Below are 14706 nucleotides of genomic sequence, written 5' to 3' on the forward strand. Positions count from 1 at the left end.
ATGGTTTCTTAGTTAGGATTTATCATGGTTTTTGGTGAATTTTAATTAATTTTTCGGAATTTATTTGAAGGGGTCAATTTCTGACCAGAAACCGAAAAATCGTTTTCTACATAGTTCCAGACTAATGGGTCGGATTCTAATGATGGAAAACTAACTTTGGGGATTTTTAGGAGATTATCATGAATTTTAATTAATTTTTAGACCATAATACATAATATGTCATATTTAGGGTTTTAGTTACTTTATAGATCAATAGATCAAGCTGTGAGACTCAAAACCATTAGGGTTTCGAGTTTAATTGTTAGAAACAATCTCTGTTGGACTTGAAAGCTCCAACTTACTCAAAGGATTTTGGGATCTATTATCTTAGGGTTTGGGGTTTTGCAAATTTTAATAGTCTTAAACCTTTATCAATACAACCAAATTCAGTATGAGTTCTATTTTAGATTTCAGAATTTTAATTACCTAAACTTTGATGTTTGTAGAACCGGACCACCGAGAGCAGGAACGAGTCGGATCGCGAACTGCATGACCGGAACGGATAAAAAATTGGTCGCCTCTTCTTAACCTCCAATTGAGTTGAATGAAATTTATGAATCAAGGGTTTGATCTTGGTTAGACCTTAAACACAAGAGTCAAAAACAAGTTAAAACAATGATCAAACACAAATTATAAAACAAAAGAGGAGATTAGAGTTTTAGGGTTTTTAGGGTTTCTGGCGGCGCTTATTGAAATAGAGCGTGAACGCGCGTCAAAGATCGGATCGACACAAGGTTTACGGTGATCTGTTCGTCTCGTCAAGAGCTTCAATTTGATATATTACTCGTCTTCTGGTTCCTCAGGATTGAAGAGATCGATCGATTTGAAGTTGCGCCAAAATTAGGATTTTTAGGGTTACTGGCGGCGCGTATTGAAATAGAGCGTGAGGGAGCGTCCAAGATCGGATTGACACGAGGTTTACAGAGTTGGATTCGTTTCGTCGAGAGCTTCGATTTGATATATTACTCGTCGTCTGGATCCTTACGGTTTGAGAGAACGAACTGTTTGAAGTCGTCGGATGAGTTTTAGAATTTCAGGGTTTTAGATCACTTGACGTCGCGTCTTATAATAGAGCGTGAGGGCGCGTCCGAAGTTAGATAGAGGCGTGGCCGACGGCGTTGGATTCGTCTCGTCAAGAACTTCAATCTGATATGTGGATCATCGTTTGGATCCTTACAGTTGGAGAGAACGAACTGTTTGAAGTGGCGCCGTCAATTAGGGTTTTTGAGGTAGCTCGGGATTTCAGAGTCTCATGCTGATAACGTGTTATGAAACTAAGTGGGAAAACGTGTTTTTTGTTATTAATCTCGAACAAGAGTCTTACATATATATATACATCAGGTCGTGTTTATCCTAAGTGGATAAGTACAACAGTCGATAAGCATTATCTCCTATGGTCGGTACGGTCCTGGTCGGTCCGGTTATGTCGATCACAATCAGGTACATAACAAGAAATTGGTTTTCACTGTTCTAAGAAGAGAAATGTGAAAGAAAAAAAAATTATTATTCTCTTTCATTAAAAAGAGGATAGTTTTGTCTTTTCACACGGTAACAAAAATGAGGCAAATTAGGGCTTGCATGGGATAATAAGCTTTTCCTGTATGCTGCGCCTCAAAAAGTTTACCACTGAATCGCAGCCAGTAGAGGATGGGGAGGAGAGGTGTGGGCGGAAGAAATATTATGAGAGGTTTAAGTCGAGCTATGGAATCGTGCGGGAAGGATTTATCTACGGCGGAGGAAATCGTGGGCGACCTGCGTTCCAGGTACGGTAATTATGCGAGGATGTCCCGTCAAACACTTGTCCGCAACGTCAGAAATGTCCTTAATGCCGGAGACAACAACAAGAAGCGTGTGAAAGAAGACGACGAAGAGGATGATGAATGTGCTGGTGCTGGTAAGATGAAGAAACAGAGACGTCTTGATGAGAAAGAAGACAAGGAGAAGTCGGTTTCTTCTTATTCTTCTTCGTCGGAATACGGTGATTTGACCAGTGACAGCTTAAGAGGTAGCTACGCTAAGATGAATAATAATAATAACTCCACGAAACTTGCTCCCCCTCTTCCTCCTCCCTTGAGTGGTAATAATAATAATAATAAAGTAGTAGTAGGACCTACTTTTAAAGACTTTGCCGGGATTAAAAAAGTGTTGCATGAGTTGGATCGTTATATTCTGACCCCTCTTCTCAATCCTCCATTGTTTGGGACGGTTGGAGCGAACCCACCAAGCGGGATTCTATTCCATGGACCACCTGGCTGTGGAAAGACTATGTTGGCCAATGCCGTCGCCAACGAAGCTGGTGTTCCCTTTTATCAGATTTCAGCCACGGAAGTTGTTTCTGGTGTTCCTGGTAAAATAAATTGTATTTCTCATTTTTTTTATTTGTTTAATGTGTGTGTGTATGTATCTCTCATGATCACAATCTCTCTCTCAGGTGAGTCTGAAGAGAATATTAGAGAGCTCTTCTCTAAAGCATACAGGACCGCGCCTTCTATTGTGTTTATCGATGAGATTGATGCAATTGGTTCTAAGAGAGAGAACCAGCAAAGGGGGACGGAGAAGCGGATTGTTACACAACTATTGACTTGTATGGATGGGCCTCCTCCGGGAGAAGATTCTTCTGGATATGTTCTTGTCATTGGAGCTACTAATATGCCTGATGCTCTTGATCCTGCTCTGAGAAGGGGTAGGCGATTTGGTCGTGAGATTGCTCTAACCGCTCCTGATGTACATGCCAGGGCTGAGATACTCTCTCTCGTAGCTCAGAGACTTAGACTTGAAGGTTCCTTTGACATGAAAAGAATCGCTCGCTTAACACCAGGTTTTGTTGGAGCTGATTTGGAAGAGTTAGCTGACATGGCTGCCAGTCTTTGCATAAACAGGATCATGGATTCAAGAAAATTGCAACTCAGCCCTGATGATGATGATGATGATAGATCTTGGCTGAGGCAGCCCTGGTCAGACGAAGAGTTGGATAAGCTCTTTGTCAGAATGTCTGATTTTGAGGAAGCTGTCAAGTTAGTTAAGGGATCTTTAACTCGAGAAGGTTTCTCTACCGTGCCTGATGTCACATGGGGCGATGTTGGTGGGATTGACCATCTACGGACCCAACTCAAAGATTACGTAGTCAACCCTATCAAATACCCAGAGACGTTTGAGGTAGTTAGTTAATTAAGACTTACTTGCTTTTGTTCCCTTAATTAGGGTCTGAACGTTTCCCTTTGGATCCTTTTTTTTTTATTCTTTAGAAATTTGGAGGGAAATTAAACTTAGAGACAGGTTTCTTGCTCTATGGACCACCGGGTTGTGGAAAGACTTTGGTTGCAAAGGCAGTTGCAAACGAGGCAGGAGCTAATTTCATACACATCAAGGTATGCCTGATCAATTTTGCTTTTTTGCATATAAAAAATGTTCCTTAGTAATGATGGCTCCTATCTTTGGCTTTCAGGGTCCAGAACTTCTAAATAAATACGTTGGAGAAAGCGAGCGTGCTATTCGGACCTTGTTTCAGCGCGCCCGGCAAAGCTCACCATGTGTAATCTTCTTTGATGAGGTGTGTTTCACTTAATTCTAGTCTGGCTATAAAACTCAAACGTGTAATAAATATCTTGCCAATATTTGAAACTATTCAAGTTAAACGAGAGCTCTCTGATTCGTAATGTCTTATAAAAATTTCAGGTGGATGCTTTGACAACAAATCGTGGCAGTGGCAGAGGCAGAGAAGGTGATTTGGCTGTTGGTGGTCTTTTGAACCAGGTAAAAAGGCTTTCTTGCTAGCTAGCTAAGTTATATTGACCCTAAATCTTAATCAGGTGCTTTGATTCTTTGATGGTCCTCAGTTTCTCATTGAATTGCACGGTGGAGATAGACGTGACGTTTATGTCATCGGAGCTACGAACAGGATCGATGTGATTGATCCTGCTTTCTTGAGACCAGGTAGGTTTACGAATCGTGTGTACGTACCCCTCCCTAACGCGGATGACCGTGTTTCGATCCTAAAATCCATTGCAAAGAAGAGACCCATAGATCCAAGTGTTGATCTGGATGCCATTGCAAACAAGTACTGTGAAGGTTTCAGCGGAGCTGATCTCGCTAACCTGGTAAAATCTTTGTCGTTATAAATGCTTTTTGATACATAAGACTTAACTCCCATGTTCTGTACTGATGGTTGGTTTGAATTTTGATGAAATGGAAGATGGACAAAGCTATACACGTGGCTGTGAAGGAGAAGTTCCAGTCCATTGAGTCGTCTGAAGATGGCGATATGAATTCAAGTGATTGCACCATCAAGTTTACTCATTTCAAGCAAGCCTTGTCCTTAGTCACACCTTCTCTCAGCAAACAGGTTACACCTAATGCTCTTCTCACTCTCTCTGTTTTCAATCCACTTTGAAAGATACTGAAAATTTTCAGCCCGTCTCTCGTTTAACTGTAAAATGAATCTCGTTTTTGGTGCTTGTGCAGCAAATAAAACACTACGAGGAACAACGGAAGAAATATCAAAGCAGCACCAACATGGACCAAATCAACGTAGGACCATCTTTTATTGATGAGAAAGTTCTTGTATTGGCAGCAACAAATACATGTTATGCTCTTGAATGACGATGATTTTGAATATTTAGCTCACAAGACAAAACTTTCTGGTCTAATGCAGAACTATTTGGTTTTCTATATCGGCATAAAGCTTTCTACCACACTGAATGTGGTGAGTCTGGTGACACTAAAATATATGCTCCGAGTACAATTATCCATCAAAATCAAGGCATTGTCTACGTGCACATCAAAGGAAATGTGGCATGGTAGTTAACTTGTTTCTGAGAAGCAATCTAAACTATCTTGATAAAATGTGTATTGTCTTGACCATCACATTATAGTTAGTAGAGAGAGTGGCCAAAGAAGAATTTCCACCAACAGGGTTGGCTGATGTCCAAGGTCAAAAGATAGTGATGATGGTTCGGGTTAATCATAACAGTGACACATGGTTGAAGCTAGGCCTGGGCGTTCGGGTTCGGGTCAGGTTCGGGTCAGTTCTTTTCGGATCTAGGTTTTTCGGGTCTTAAACATTTGGACCCAACAGGTACTTCTAAATTTTCGGGTCGGGTTCGGATAGGTTCTTGATCGGGTTCAGATCGGTTCTTGATCGGGTCCGGATCAATTCGGATCTATAATTAAAATACTTGTAAAATACCTATAATTTTTTGGGTCCGGTTCGAGTCGGGTACATGTATTTAAGATCTAAAAAGACAAAAATACATAAATTTAATCAAAATATGTCATATATATCTAAAATCTTTCAAAATAACTTAAAATAAACTATTAAAACTAAAAAAAATAAAATTTTGGATTCTAAATTTTACATTTAAAGTTTCATATTACTTGAAAATGTTACAAAAATAATAACAAAGATTGTTAACAAAAAAAATATTTCAACTAAATCATAATATAAAATATAGAAAATAGAACATAACAAAACCTAGTTTTGGATGTTAATGTTTTTAAGTCGTGTATAAATCGGTTCTTATCGGGTCGGGTCTATTCGGGTCGGTTCTTTTCGGGTCCAGATCTATTCGGGTCGGTTCTTTTCGGGTCCAGATCTATTCGGGTAGAATTTTTTTGGACCCAACATGTACTTATAAACTTTCGGGTCGGTTCCGGTTCGGGTATTTTCAGGTCGGTTCCGGATCGGGTCTTCGGATCCAGGTTAAAATACCCAGGCCTAGTGCACACACAATACTCACCTAAGAAATCTATAATTCCTTGGCTTCGAATTCACAGGTATGAAACATGCTTTTTAAGTGCTTAGATAAGATGAAAGAATTATCAAAGTATACTTTGTATATTATCTTTTATAATAAATATTAAGGCCATATATTATTATAAGCTAGATTGAAACATAAAAGTAGCAATAGCTGAATTTTAAATTGTTTAAAGTAAGTAGAAGACCAGAATTCTTACAACTCTCTCGAACTAGATTTCCATATGGAACACACTAAATTTCTCTTTTTTTGGGTCAAATGAACACACTGAATTTCTATGAACCTGTTATTTGATGAGAATTAGTATATAGTAATAGTATATAGCATGGAAATATGATGCTCAAAAAATTTTGAAAGTTAAGAAAATAAAAGAACAAACTCGATATCTATTAAAGAGAACATCATTTAACAATCTAGCAATGAGATGTTTTTCAGTAGAGTGTGGCTAAAAATTTAGACAACAGTTCAACAAAAAAACTATGATTGGGAAGATGTGGTAATATTCGTCTTCTTCACTTTCTCATTTGCTTTGTAGTATGTTCGGATGTAAATTTGGATTACCTTCTCCAGGAAACAATGAAGATAACAATTGAGAGGGAATGTCGGGAATATGAGATTAATGCTTAATTGGTAAACCCTACTTGGATAGATTTTGTGATGGACTATATTGTGGGTGATGGAAGGCTAAAAGCTGCCGAGAGATTCATGGATGAATTGTTAACTCAGCGTACTGATTGAACATTATATCTCAGTTTCTTGATTGTTGGTTATATTCTCAGTTTATTGTGTTATCTATAAACAGTTTAAGTACATCTTTTTAATGCAAGAATCACGGAACAAGTAGCAATTATCAACTGCATCAAATCCGGAGATCACCTTATTGCTATTGAGAAGCTGAGGGCTTTCAACCCCAAAGTACAATGCGGTTTAATATGTGTATTCTCATCATTATTCTGGTTATTAACAAAATCTGGAAATTTTTGTAGATACTAGAAAAATTTCATCTCAGAAAGCAATAATTCATAAAACTATTCACAGAGCAAAGAACCTAGATGCCTTTGAATTTGCTGAGCATTATCTCAAACCATCTCAAGAGAATGTGTGTATGTCACATTTGTGTATTTTTTTAGTATACATATCATACTGCTAATTGTGTTTATGCAGATGGAACAAATGTGTTACGCCTAAGATCCAAAAGCACTCATCATATTCATATACCACTACAAAAAGAAGAGTATGATTCGGAAAGTTGAAATAAAGACTTGTGAAATGGTTTCTAAAATGATGATGTGGGAGAAGAAGCTTTACAATGAGTAAAGATAAGAATAATAAAAAGTTCAATACATCTAAATTTTACATCATTCTATTTTTACATATTTTGGAAGTTACTCTTTTTGCTTTGGTAATATGTTAAGTTTTTATATGTTTTCTACTTTTCAAATTACAATTTATATTAAACATTACAAAATAGAAGAACTCAAAGTCATGGAATTGAGGGAGCCACTAAACAAAATCTAAATTAGACAACCAAAATACAATTCATTTAGATGGTTATTTACAATAAAGTCAGTTGCGGCAATAACTGATGATGATGATGATTGTGAAGCAGTTGCTTTGAAGATCCTTACATTATTTTTTTCTAGATTGGCAAAATATGATGATGGAGGCAACTGGCCGCACTGGCAGAGGATTTTATAGGGAAAAAATCCTGTAGTTAAAGTCGAGATGTACCATTTGCATTTATTAAATCAAAAATGTTCTCTCTTCAAGAACAAAAAGAAAACAAAAAGAAAATTGCATTCATTCAATAAACAATGATGTTATTCACGTACTGTTAGGGATGACCTCTTTAAATTCCATAAACAATATAGGATGCAGTATTAAGTAATAACCATAGTTTGGGTATCAGGGGGAAGTGTCAGTAAACTCACTACTCAACGCCATTGAATAGGAATTGGACACCTTACTGGAGAAAGTAAAAAAATCACACTCGGAGCACGTCATCGATTTCTGGAAACATCCTTCTGAGTTCAAAATTAAACTCTTTGCCAAGGAAACTTGGTATCGAATAAGAGAGGAGAAACTGCAATAACTATGGACACAGGGACTTTGGTTTTCCAAAGCAACTCCAAAATACTCATTTGTATCCTGGTTTTAAAATTTGGACAGACTTCCAACAATGGATAGAGTGTCGAAATGGAGAATTGGGTTGATGACACTTGTGTACTATGTAACAACATAATCACCTCTTTTTGATTGCTCCTTCTAGGCGCATATATGGAAGATTACCTCTGCAATCATGCAAGGCTCTTATACAACAGATTGGAAAATTCTTCAGCTGATACTTATACATAAGCGAGTGGAAACTAAGAAGCTATTTTGTATTAGATATTATTTCCAGTGCGCGATAAATCTATCTAGGGAGATAGAAACAAGAAAAGACATGATGAAACTCTGATGTGGCTGCAAGCTCTAGAGAAACCCATTGATAAAAGCATCATGAATAAGTTTAGCTTGGAGAGTGTTCAGGAAGGGAAGCCGAGTGGCATATCTAATTTAAAACAGTTTTTGGTTTGGTGGGAGAGTATAAGTTCGTATCTAATTCTTTTTTCATAATGCAATTGATGTAAAACAGTTTTTTTTTTGTGAATATTATTTAACATTCATTCAAAAAATAACAATAATTTTAGCAATGAAATATATTTCCTAGAGTTTGGCTGAAAGTTTAAACTGTTCAACAAAATACTATGATTAGTAAAAATTAGACAACAAACTAAATAATTTTTATTTTAACCCATTTCAACTGCTGCTGGTTTATATTCTATTTCATCTGACCATCTAAATAATATCGGTAAGCCAGAAAACGGTTCTAACTCCACCAATCAAAACCAAACATGTTCCCAAACATAGATAACTAAAGCTAATCAGTTTTCTTAATCCTTTTGCAACTGTTGTTCTTAAGAAGCCGGTTAAGCGACAATGATACTCCCTGACCATCATTCAATAACCGCAGTTCCAGACAGCAAGCCATTAACTGTCGGAGAAGTGTTTCAAGATAAGAATACAACCGGTCTTTGTGTTTTGGATTTGTAGATAAAATTGCTGCATTCACAGCATCTGCCACTACTTCCCTTTGAGATGCTTCAAGGAAATACCCCACATTTGATTCTTGGGGACGTTCGTAGACAAGCAAAGCAAAGCAATCCTAAAAATAAAGAGAAAACCAGAGAGACGAATCTCTGACTTTGAAACCCATAGAACTTTGAAACCCATAGATATCAAATACCAATCCATCACACAAGTATAAGGTTGCTTCTGCATCAATACCTCTACAATGTCTTGGTAGACATTTAAACCAATGAACTTTGCTAACTCCACTCTTCCATATTTCACAGCTTCTTCTAATGCTCCGATCTATGCATGTCAATCCCCCCGCCCCCAAAGCATTAAGAGAAACAGTTAAACAACCAACGACCTGTTGTGCCAATAACATATAAGGAACAACGAGTACATACCCGTACTAACTCAATGAACTTTTGACAGTGAAGGAGGAAGCAAACTTCTGATTTATCATCCTGTAGATATTACAATTGGGGTACAAGTTCAAATCAAAATGTGAAGCAGCTTAATGTAACACATATGACTTGTTTCTCAATCCACCTGTACAAGCGGGGGATAGCAATCCCTGAGTTTAGCAAGAGCAGCATCAATCTCACCCTTCCCTATAAGCTTTGCCAACCAATCGAAGTATACATCAGTTCAATAATAACAAATAAATGCAGTACCAATTAAGTTTTCTTTTGATTAGGGATTGGGAAAAGTATAAACAGAAATGTAGCAGTATAATTCAATACCTGTCTAAGGATCTTCCTCTCGTTCAGTGCATATGTTGTATCTTTCACATCAGTACCGTCTTCTTGAGGAACGTAGTTAGGAGGAACTGTACTTTTAGTAGCTAGGTTGAAAGCATGAAAAGTCTCTTCATACCCAAAATGAAGCAAGTAATTTTTTACAAGCCTAATGACCCAAAAAAAAAAATTGAAGCTTTATCTATTCAGAAAGTTTATTACAAACTTGATAACAGAACAGTAAAGAACAAACCTAGGATTCAGTTTTGGAGGTATGGATGTCTTTTCAATTGCTATTTGTTGCTTACTTCTCTCAGATGCTTCATATCCCTTCCACAAGAAAAAAAGGAGTACAGCCAAGTCATATATACTCTCTACTGATCAAACAAACACCTAACTAGGACATAAATGGAAGAACAAGTAAAAACAATTTGCCATCTAACTTTCTCCCTCAACGTTCTTACAGAGCATATCAATATTAAATCATAAATTCTTATTGGCGTTTGATCACAAGTGAACATTAAATACAAGCAATCATGCACGAAAAACTGTAACTGAAAACATCTATCACACTATTATTACACTATTGAAAAAGATGCATCCTTTGTTTCTTTTTTTTACTGTTCGCTAGTTGCTGTACTCCTGACTATCTAATCCTCAAATTACTCAAAAGCTAGGACATACCCAATCGAATCTTACCTTAATATCAAAAGCAAACTTCTCCTGCCCAAAGTTGACAGCAACCCTGCCAACATTCAGAACAAAACAATGAACCTCACATACAAGCAGCTGATATAATTCAACAAACCCAAAAGATAATAATAAGAGCATACTCCTCGTTCTGGCTATGTACAGCGACAGTAGGGAACAGAGGACCCTTGATGTACTTGGAGACAGTCCCTACCAGAGTTCCATTTACGCTACAACCAAACATGTCATCAGATAAATCATGTCAGAACCGTGACTTGAAATGAAACGGATCCTGATCTCCAATTTCAAACACAAATTACTTACGTGAAAAAGAACTCCTGAGAATCATAGTTTATACCAGCACCAACCGTATCACCGGTTGTGTAAGACGGACCAAAGGCTTCACCTTGTCTTTTCCCAAGATAAATAAGTCCATCTTCACCGTGATATCCACAAGTATTTAGTTCCCATCTAAAAACCATTACAGAATTAAGATTGTCCTAAAAACCTAATCAAACACAACACGATTGAACCCGGACGAGTTAGCTCAATTGGTAACACCTCAGGCATTTGTCTGAGAGGTCACGAGTTCGAGTCTCCCCGCTCGGGCGGGGAGGAGTGTCCAGGGCTCTAACAGGTACAGACAAAGGCTGGCTCCGGGCCTAGGGGGATTAAGGCCAAATGCCGGAACCAATCCTGGTTAATCAAAAAAAAAAACACAACACGATTGAAACTGAATTATACCCAGGATGCCTTCCGGTTTTGAAGTTATCGGTAGTGAAACCAATCGCGACCCTTCCTTTGACGCCACCATCTTTGACGTAAATCTCGAAGTAGTAAGCGTGACGCTTGAAGGGAGCAGGTTTATCAGACTGAGCGGCGCCGACGTCGTGACCGTGCTGGCCAGCGCCGGTGTACTTGAGGGAGAGTTTATCGGGAGAGATGATTAGGAAACCGCCGGAGCTGTTGATGGTGTTTAGCTCCGTGGGTGATTCTTCTTCCTCGTTGGCCATGTCTTCTTGATTTGATGAAGAGTGGCGAAATCTGTGAATGAAGTGGTGGGAGGAGTTCATTGAATCAAAAACCCTAGAGTTTCGATTTATAGGAACAGAGTTGTTAGAGAGAATATGTTTGTTTCGTTGATTCAAATTATTTCTCTACAGATGATGATGATGATGATGTTTTATGCGATAAAAGATGTGCCGAAAATGTAACAGCTTAACCAGAGAAAATAACAAAATAACAAAAGTAAACCGGTTCATACAAACAAACCATATATAGTTTATCAAACCGGAAAATTCACTGATTGGTATTACTTTTTTTTTGTCAAGATTCTTGATATTATTAGTTAATATGTATTTTTCTACGGTGAACAATTTTACCAACCTCACGATAGTACACGTCTAACAGTTTTTTTCTGAATTTTCATATAAATCCATGTTTAATACAATACTCTGTATCATATTAAAAAGGCAAATTATCTCAAATAGTCATTTTTAAGTTTTTGTCATAAAAATGTCACTCAAAATATTAAATGACCAAAATAACATTTTTATTTTAAAAATTTTAATTTTTAATTTTTTGAAATTTGAAACTCATACGCCAAACATATTTTGTAACTCTAAATCCTAAGAATAAATTAGTTAATTCAAATGGTATAATTGCATATCTATACTATTAAAAGGGAAGCAGTCTTGAAAAATCGACTTATAAAAGTTGTTTGGACATTTTCATTAGACTAATAATATTTATATTTTGATCATACCTTATATTTCTCTAATTATGCAACATTTATTATTAATCTATTATGTTAAAATAAAGATCTTCCTAGGATTTTGTCTTTGATTTACTTTGCCTTTTTATTTTTATGCCTAACAACATTTATTATCTTAACCGTATATTAGTATAAATTTGTTTTTGAGATGATTAATTACAGTTTGATAGACTTAAAACTTTTCCACGCATCGCGTATGTATTCTTGGTTGTGGAATGGCCAACACTTCAAACATCTCAATTTTGAATATTAATTACAGTGAAAATATTCAAACTGTACCACTTGAATAGTTGTTATCAATGATTCAAAAGAAGTGTGCAAAGACAATGTGTCTCTAACATAGCACGTCGGTTAGAGTCCCTAATTATTATTTTTAAGAGTCCTTAAAAACTTTAAAACCAGAAGATTCAAATTTAATATATTAAATTATATATGATTTATTCAAAATTCTTTCAAATTAAAATAAGCAAATTGAATATTAAAAAATCTTATATATTTTTAAAAATTATCCAATAAACATTACAATTTCTCAAAACTATAACTGAAAACTTGAATCTGAAATACTCAAATATACTTAATATACACACAATATTTTATATATTTTGAGTACTTGGTCGGATCTAGAATATGATACAAGTCCGAACCGAGATCCACAGGTCAAAAAATACCAATAGGTACTTTTTTCTGGACCGAAGAGATGCAAACCAAATCTTTATTTTTGGTCGGTTTTGGTTAAGTTTTTGGATCCGAATAAGATATCCAGACTTAAGAAAGCGTTACATAAGAATGTATATACAAAACTTCAAATAAAATAATTCATAAATTATATAATTCTTTTTTAAAAAATATTTAATTTGAAATAATACAGACTTTATAACATAATAATGTACAGTTTTAAAATACTATTTTATACTAAATTTTTTTTTATAATTTAGGAAAACCCGCGCTTTCGAAGCGCGGGTCAAAATCTAGTTTTACTTTTTAATAACACTCTTTTGATATTTTTTCCTTTTTGAATGTTATTTTTGTGAACATAAACTAAAAAGCTATCCAAAAAAAATTCTCTATTAAAAATCTCATCATATTAAAAATCTCTTGTAATTATTTTCTCTATAATCTATATAATCTGCGGTTTTTGAGATTTGAACCTCAAACTTCCTAATCTATATAATATATTATGTGTGATATAACATAACTAATCAGACGTTAATAGAAAAAAATTATTTATTTGTTTTCTTTAGAAATATAACTATTAATATAAAGTTTAAAATAATGTTATGTACAAATAAATATAAAATATTATCAAACATATATATTTATACTAATATATAATAATATAGTAATATAGTATATGTTTGATAATAATAACATATACTATATTCTAAACGCAATTTACATAAAAACACATGCGCAATAATATAATAATATATTCCACAGCTTATAAAACCCTTAATTACCAACTATTTATAAATTTACAAAGTTAAATTAAACCGCTGTTACAAGTTAAATTAAACATTTGCACAGAGATGCAGATCAAGTTCTAGTTAAGTTATTGAAGCTAAACCCAATGACACGAGCTCCCTAATGACTAACTAAATAATGTATTGGTTTAAACTAAAACAAAAGGTCGCATAATTTGTTTCACGAATCGTCGATATCTACTTGATCATCGTTAATACCACCGATGATCATAATCATCAAATCTTAAATCGTGAGAAAGCTTTAATTTGATAGCTAAAAATCGACCACTCTGATACTATGTAAAATATAATATAATAGATATATTATTATATCGTATTTGATATAAGAATATAACACATATATATATATATATATATATATATATATATATATATATCGGTAACACTAATATAATGTTAACACTAGCTCATGTTAACTTTCTTTCTTAAACACTTAAAATAAATATGATAAGATTTTTCTGAGATTAACTTGTTTTTCAAATCTTTCATTTTATTTCTCAGAATCTTCATAGATTTCACAGGTGGTGCGTAAAATATGTATCTTACGGCTTAATTTATCTCTAATACAATCCAACATGGCCTTAGTTCAACTATTTGTCTTTTATAAAGAAAATGAAAATAAGCTGGGGCATATTCTGTTAACAATCATATATTTTACTCATCAACGTTTGATTGTAAGAAGATCATTTGCTGATTTTCGTGAAAATGATGTATACAAAGATTTCTGTTTTGTTATCAAGTTTAATTCTCTTGTGAGTGACAAAATTTTCATTTGTGTAGTATGATGTTCTTTTACTTCTATTTCAAATGATATGTGAATCGATGCGACTAAATCTTCATTTATACAACAAAATAACAAATTTCAAAGGGAATATTTTGTGACAAATGACCAATTAATGGAAGAAGAAGAAAACTAAAATTTTGAAGTTTCTGATGTATGCAAATAAAACTCCCAACTATAAAAGAAATGTCAAGCTTTTTTTACTTTTGTATTTGTCTGAACTCTCAACGACCTAGAAGACAGAAAAAAAAAAACAAAAAGCAGAATCTAAGGAGAAAAAATTGAGAAATATGATAAAGAGAAAAAAAAGGTTACCTACCTACCAAATCCCCAACACACG

General features: G+C 35.1%; 2 protein-coding genes across 3 annotated transcripts; one reads left to right on the forward strand and one right to left on the reverse strand.

Annotated features, from left to right (window-relative positions):
* Window positions 1-1611: 1611 nt before the first annotated feature.
* Window positions 1612-4977, forward strand: LOC108845824 (cell division control protein 48 homolog C-like). Of its 2 annotated transcripts, XM_057006650.1 has the most exons (9): window positions 1612-2386; window positions 2471-3195; window positions 3285-3407; window positions 3485-3589; window positions 3715-3792; window positions 3876-4136; window positions 4232-4381; window positions 4501-4566; window positions 4691-4977. In XM_057006650.1, exons 1-9 carry the CDS (start codon window positions 1687-1689, stop codon window positions 4841-4843), a joined length of 2361 nt encoding a protein of 786 aa, XP_056862630.1. In that variant the 5' UTR covers window positions 1612-1686; the 3' UTR covers window positions 4844-4977. The 2 variants fall into 2 exon arrangements, with proteins under 2 accessions (XP_056862630.1, XP_018474509.1); XM_018619007.2 differs by lacking the exon at window positions 4691-4977 and having other exon boundaries at window positions 1614-2386; window positions 4501-4684.
* Window positions 4978-8553: 3576 nt separating this feature from the next.
* Window positions 8554-11509, reverse strand: LOC108843983 (ran-binding protein M homolog). Its single transcript, XM_018617164.2, has 10 exons — window positions 11075-11509; window positions 10655-10801; window positions 10474-10560; window positions 10340-10385; window positions 9894-9970; window positions 9647-9809; window positions 9453-9521; window positions 9308-9367; window positions 9120-9206; window positions 8554-8997 (listed from the first exon to the last, which is right to left on the reverse strand). The coding sequence occupies exons 1-10, from the start codon at window positions 11401-11403 to the stop codon at window positions 8713-8715; spliced, it is 1350 nt and encodes a 449-aa protein (XP_018472666.1). The 5' UTR covers window positions 11404-11509; the 3' UTR covers window positions 8554-8712.
* Between the last annotated feature and the right edge of the window lie 3197 nt (window positions 11510-14706).

The sequence above is a fragment of the Raphanus sativus genome, chromosome 3, assembly GCF_000801105.2.
Source record: "Raphanus sativus cultivar WK10039 chromosome 3, ASM80110v3, whole genome shotgun sequence".
Taxonomy (NCBI): Eukaryota; Viridiplantae; Streptophyta; class Magnoliopsida; order Brassicales; family Brassicaceae; genus Raphanus; species Raphanus sativus.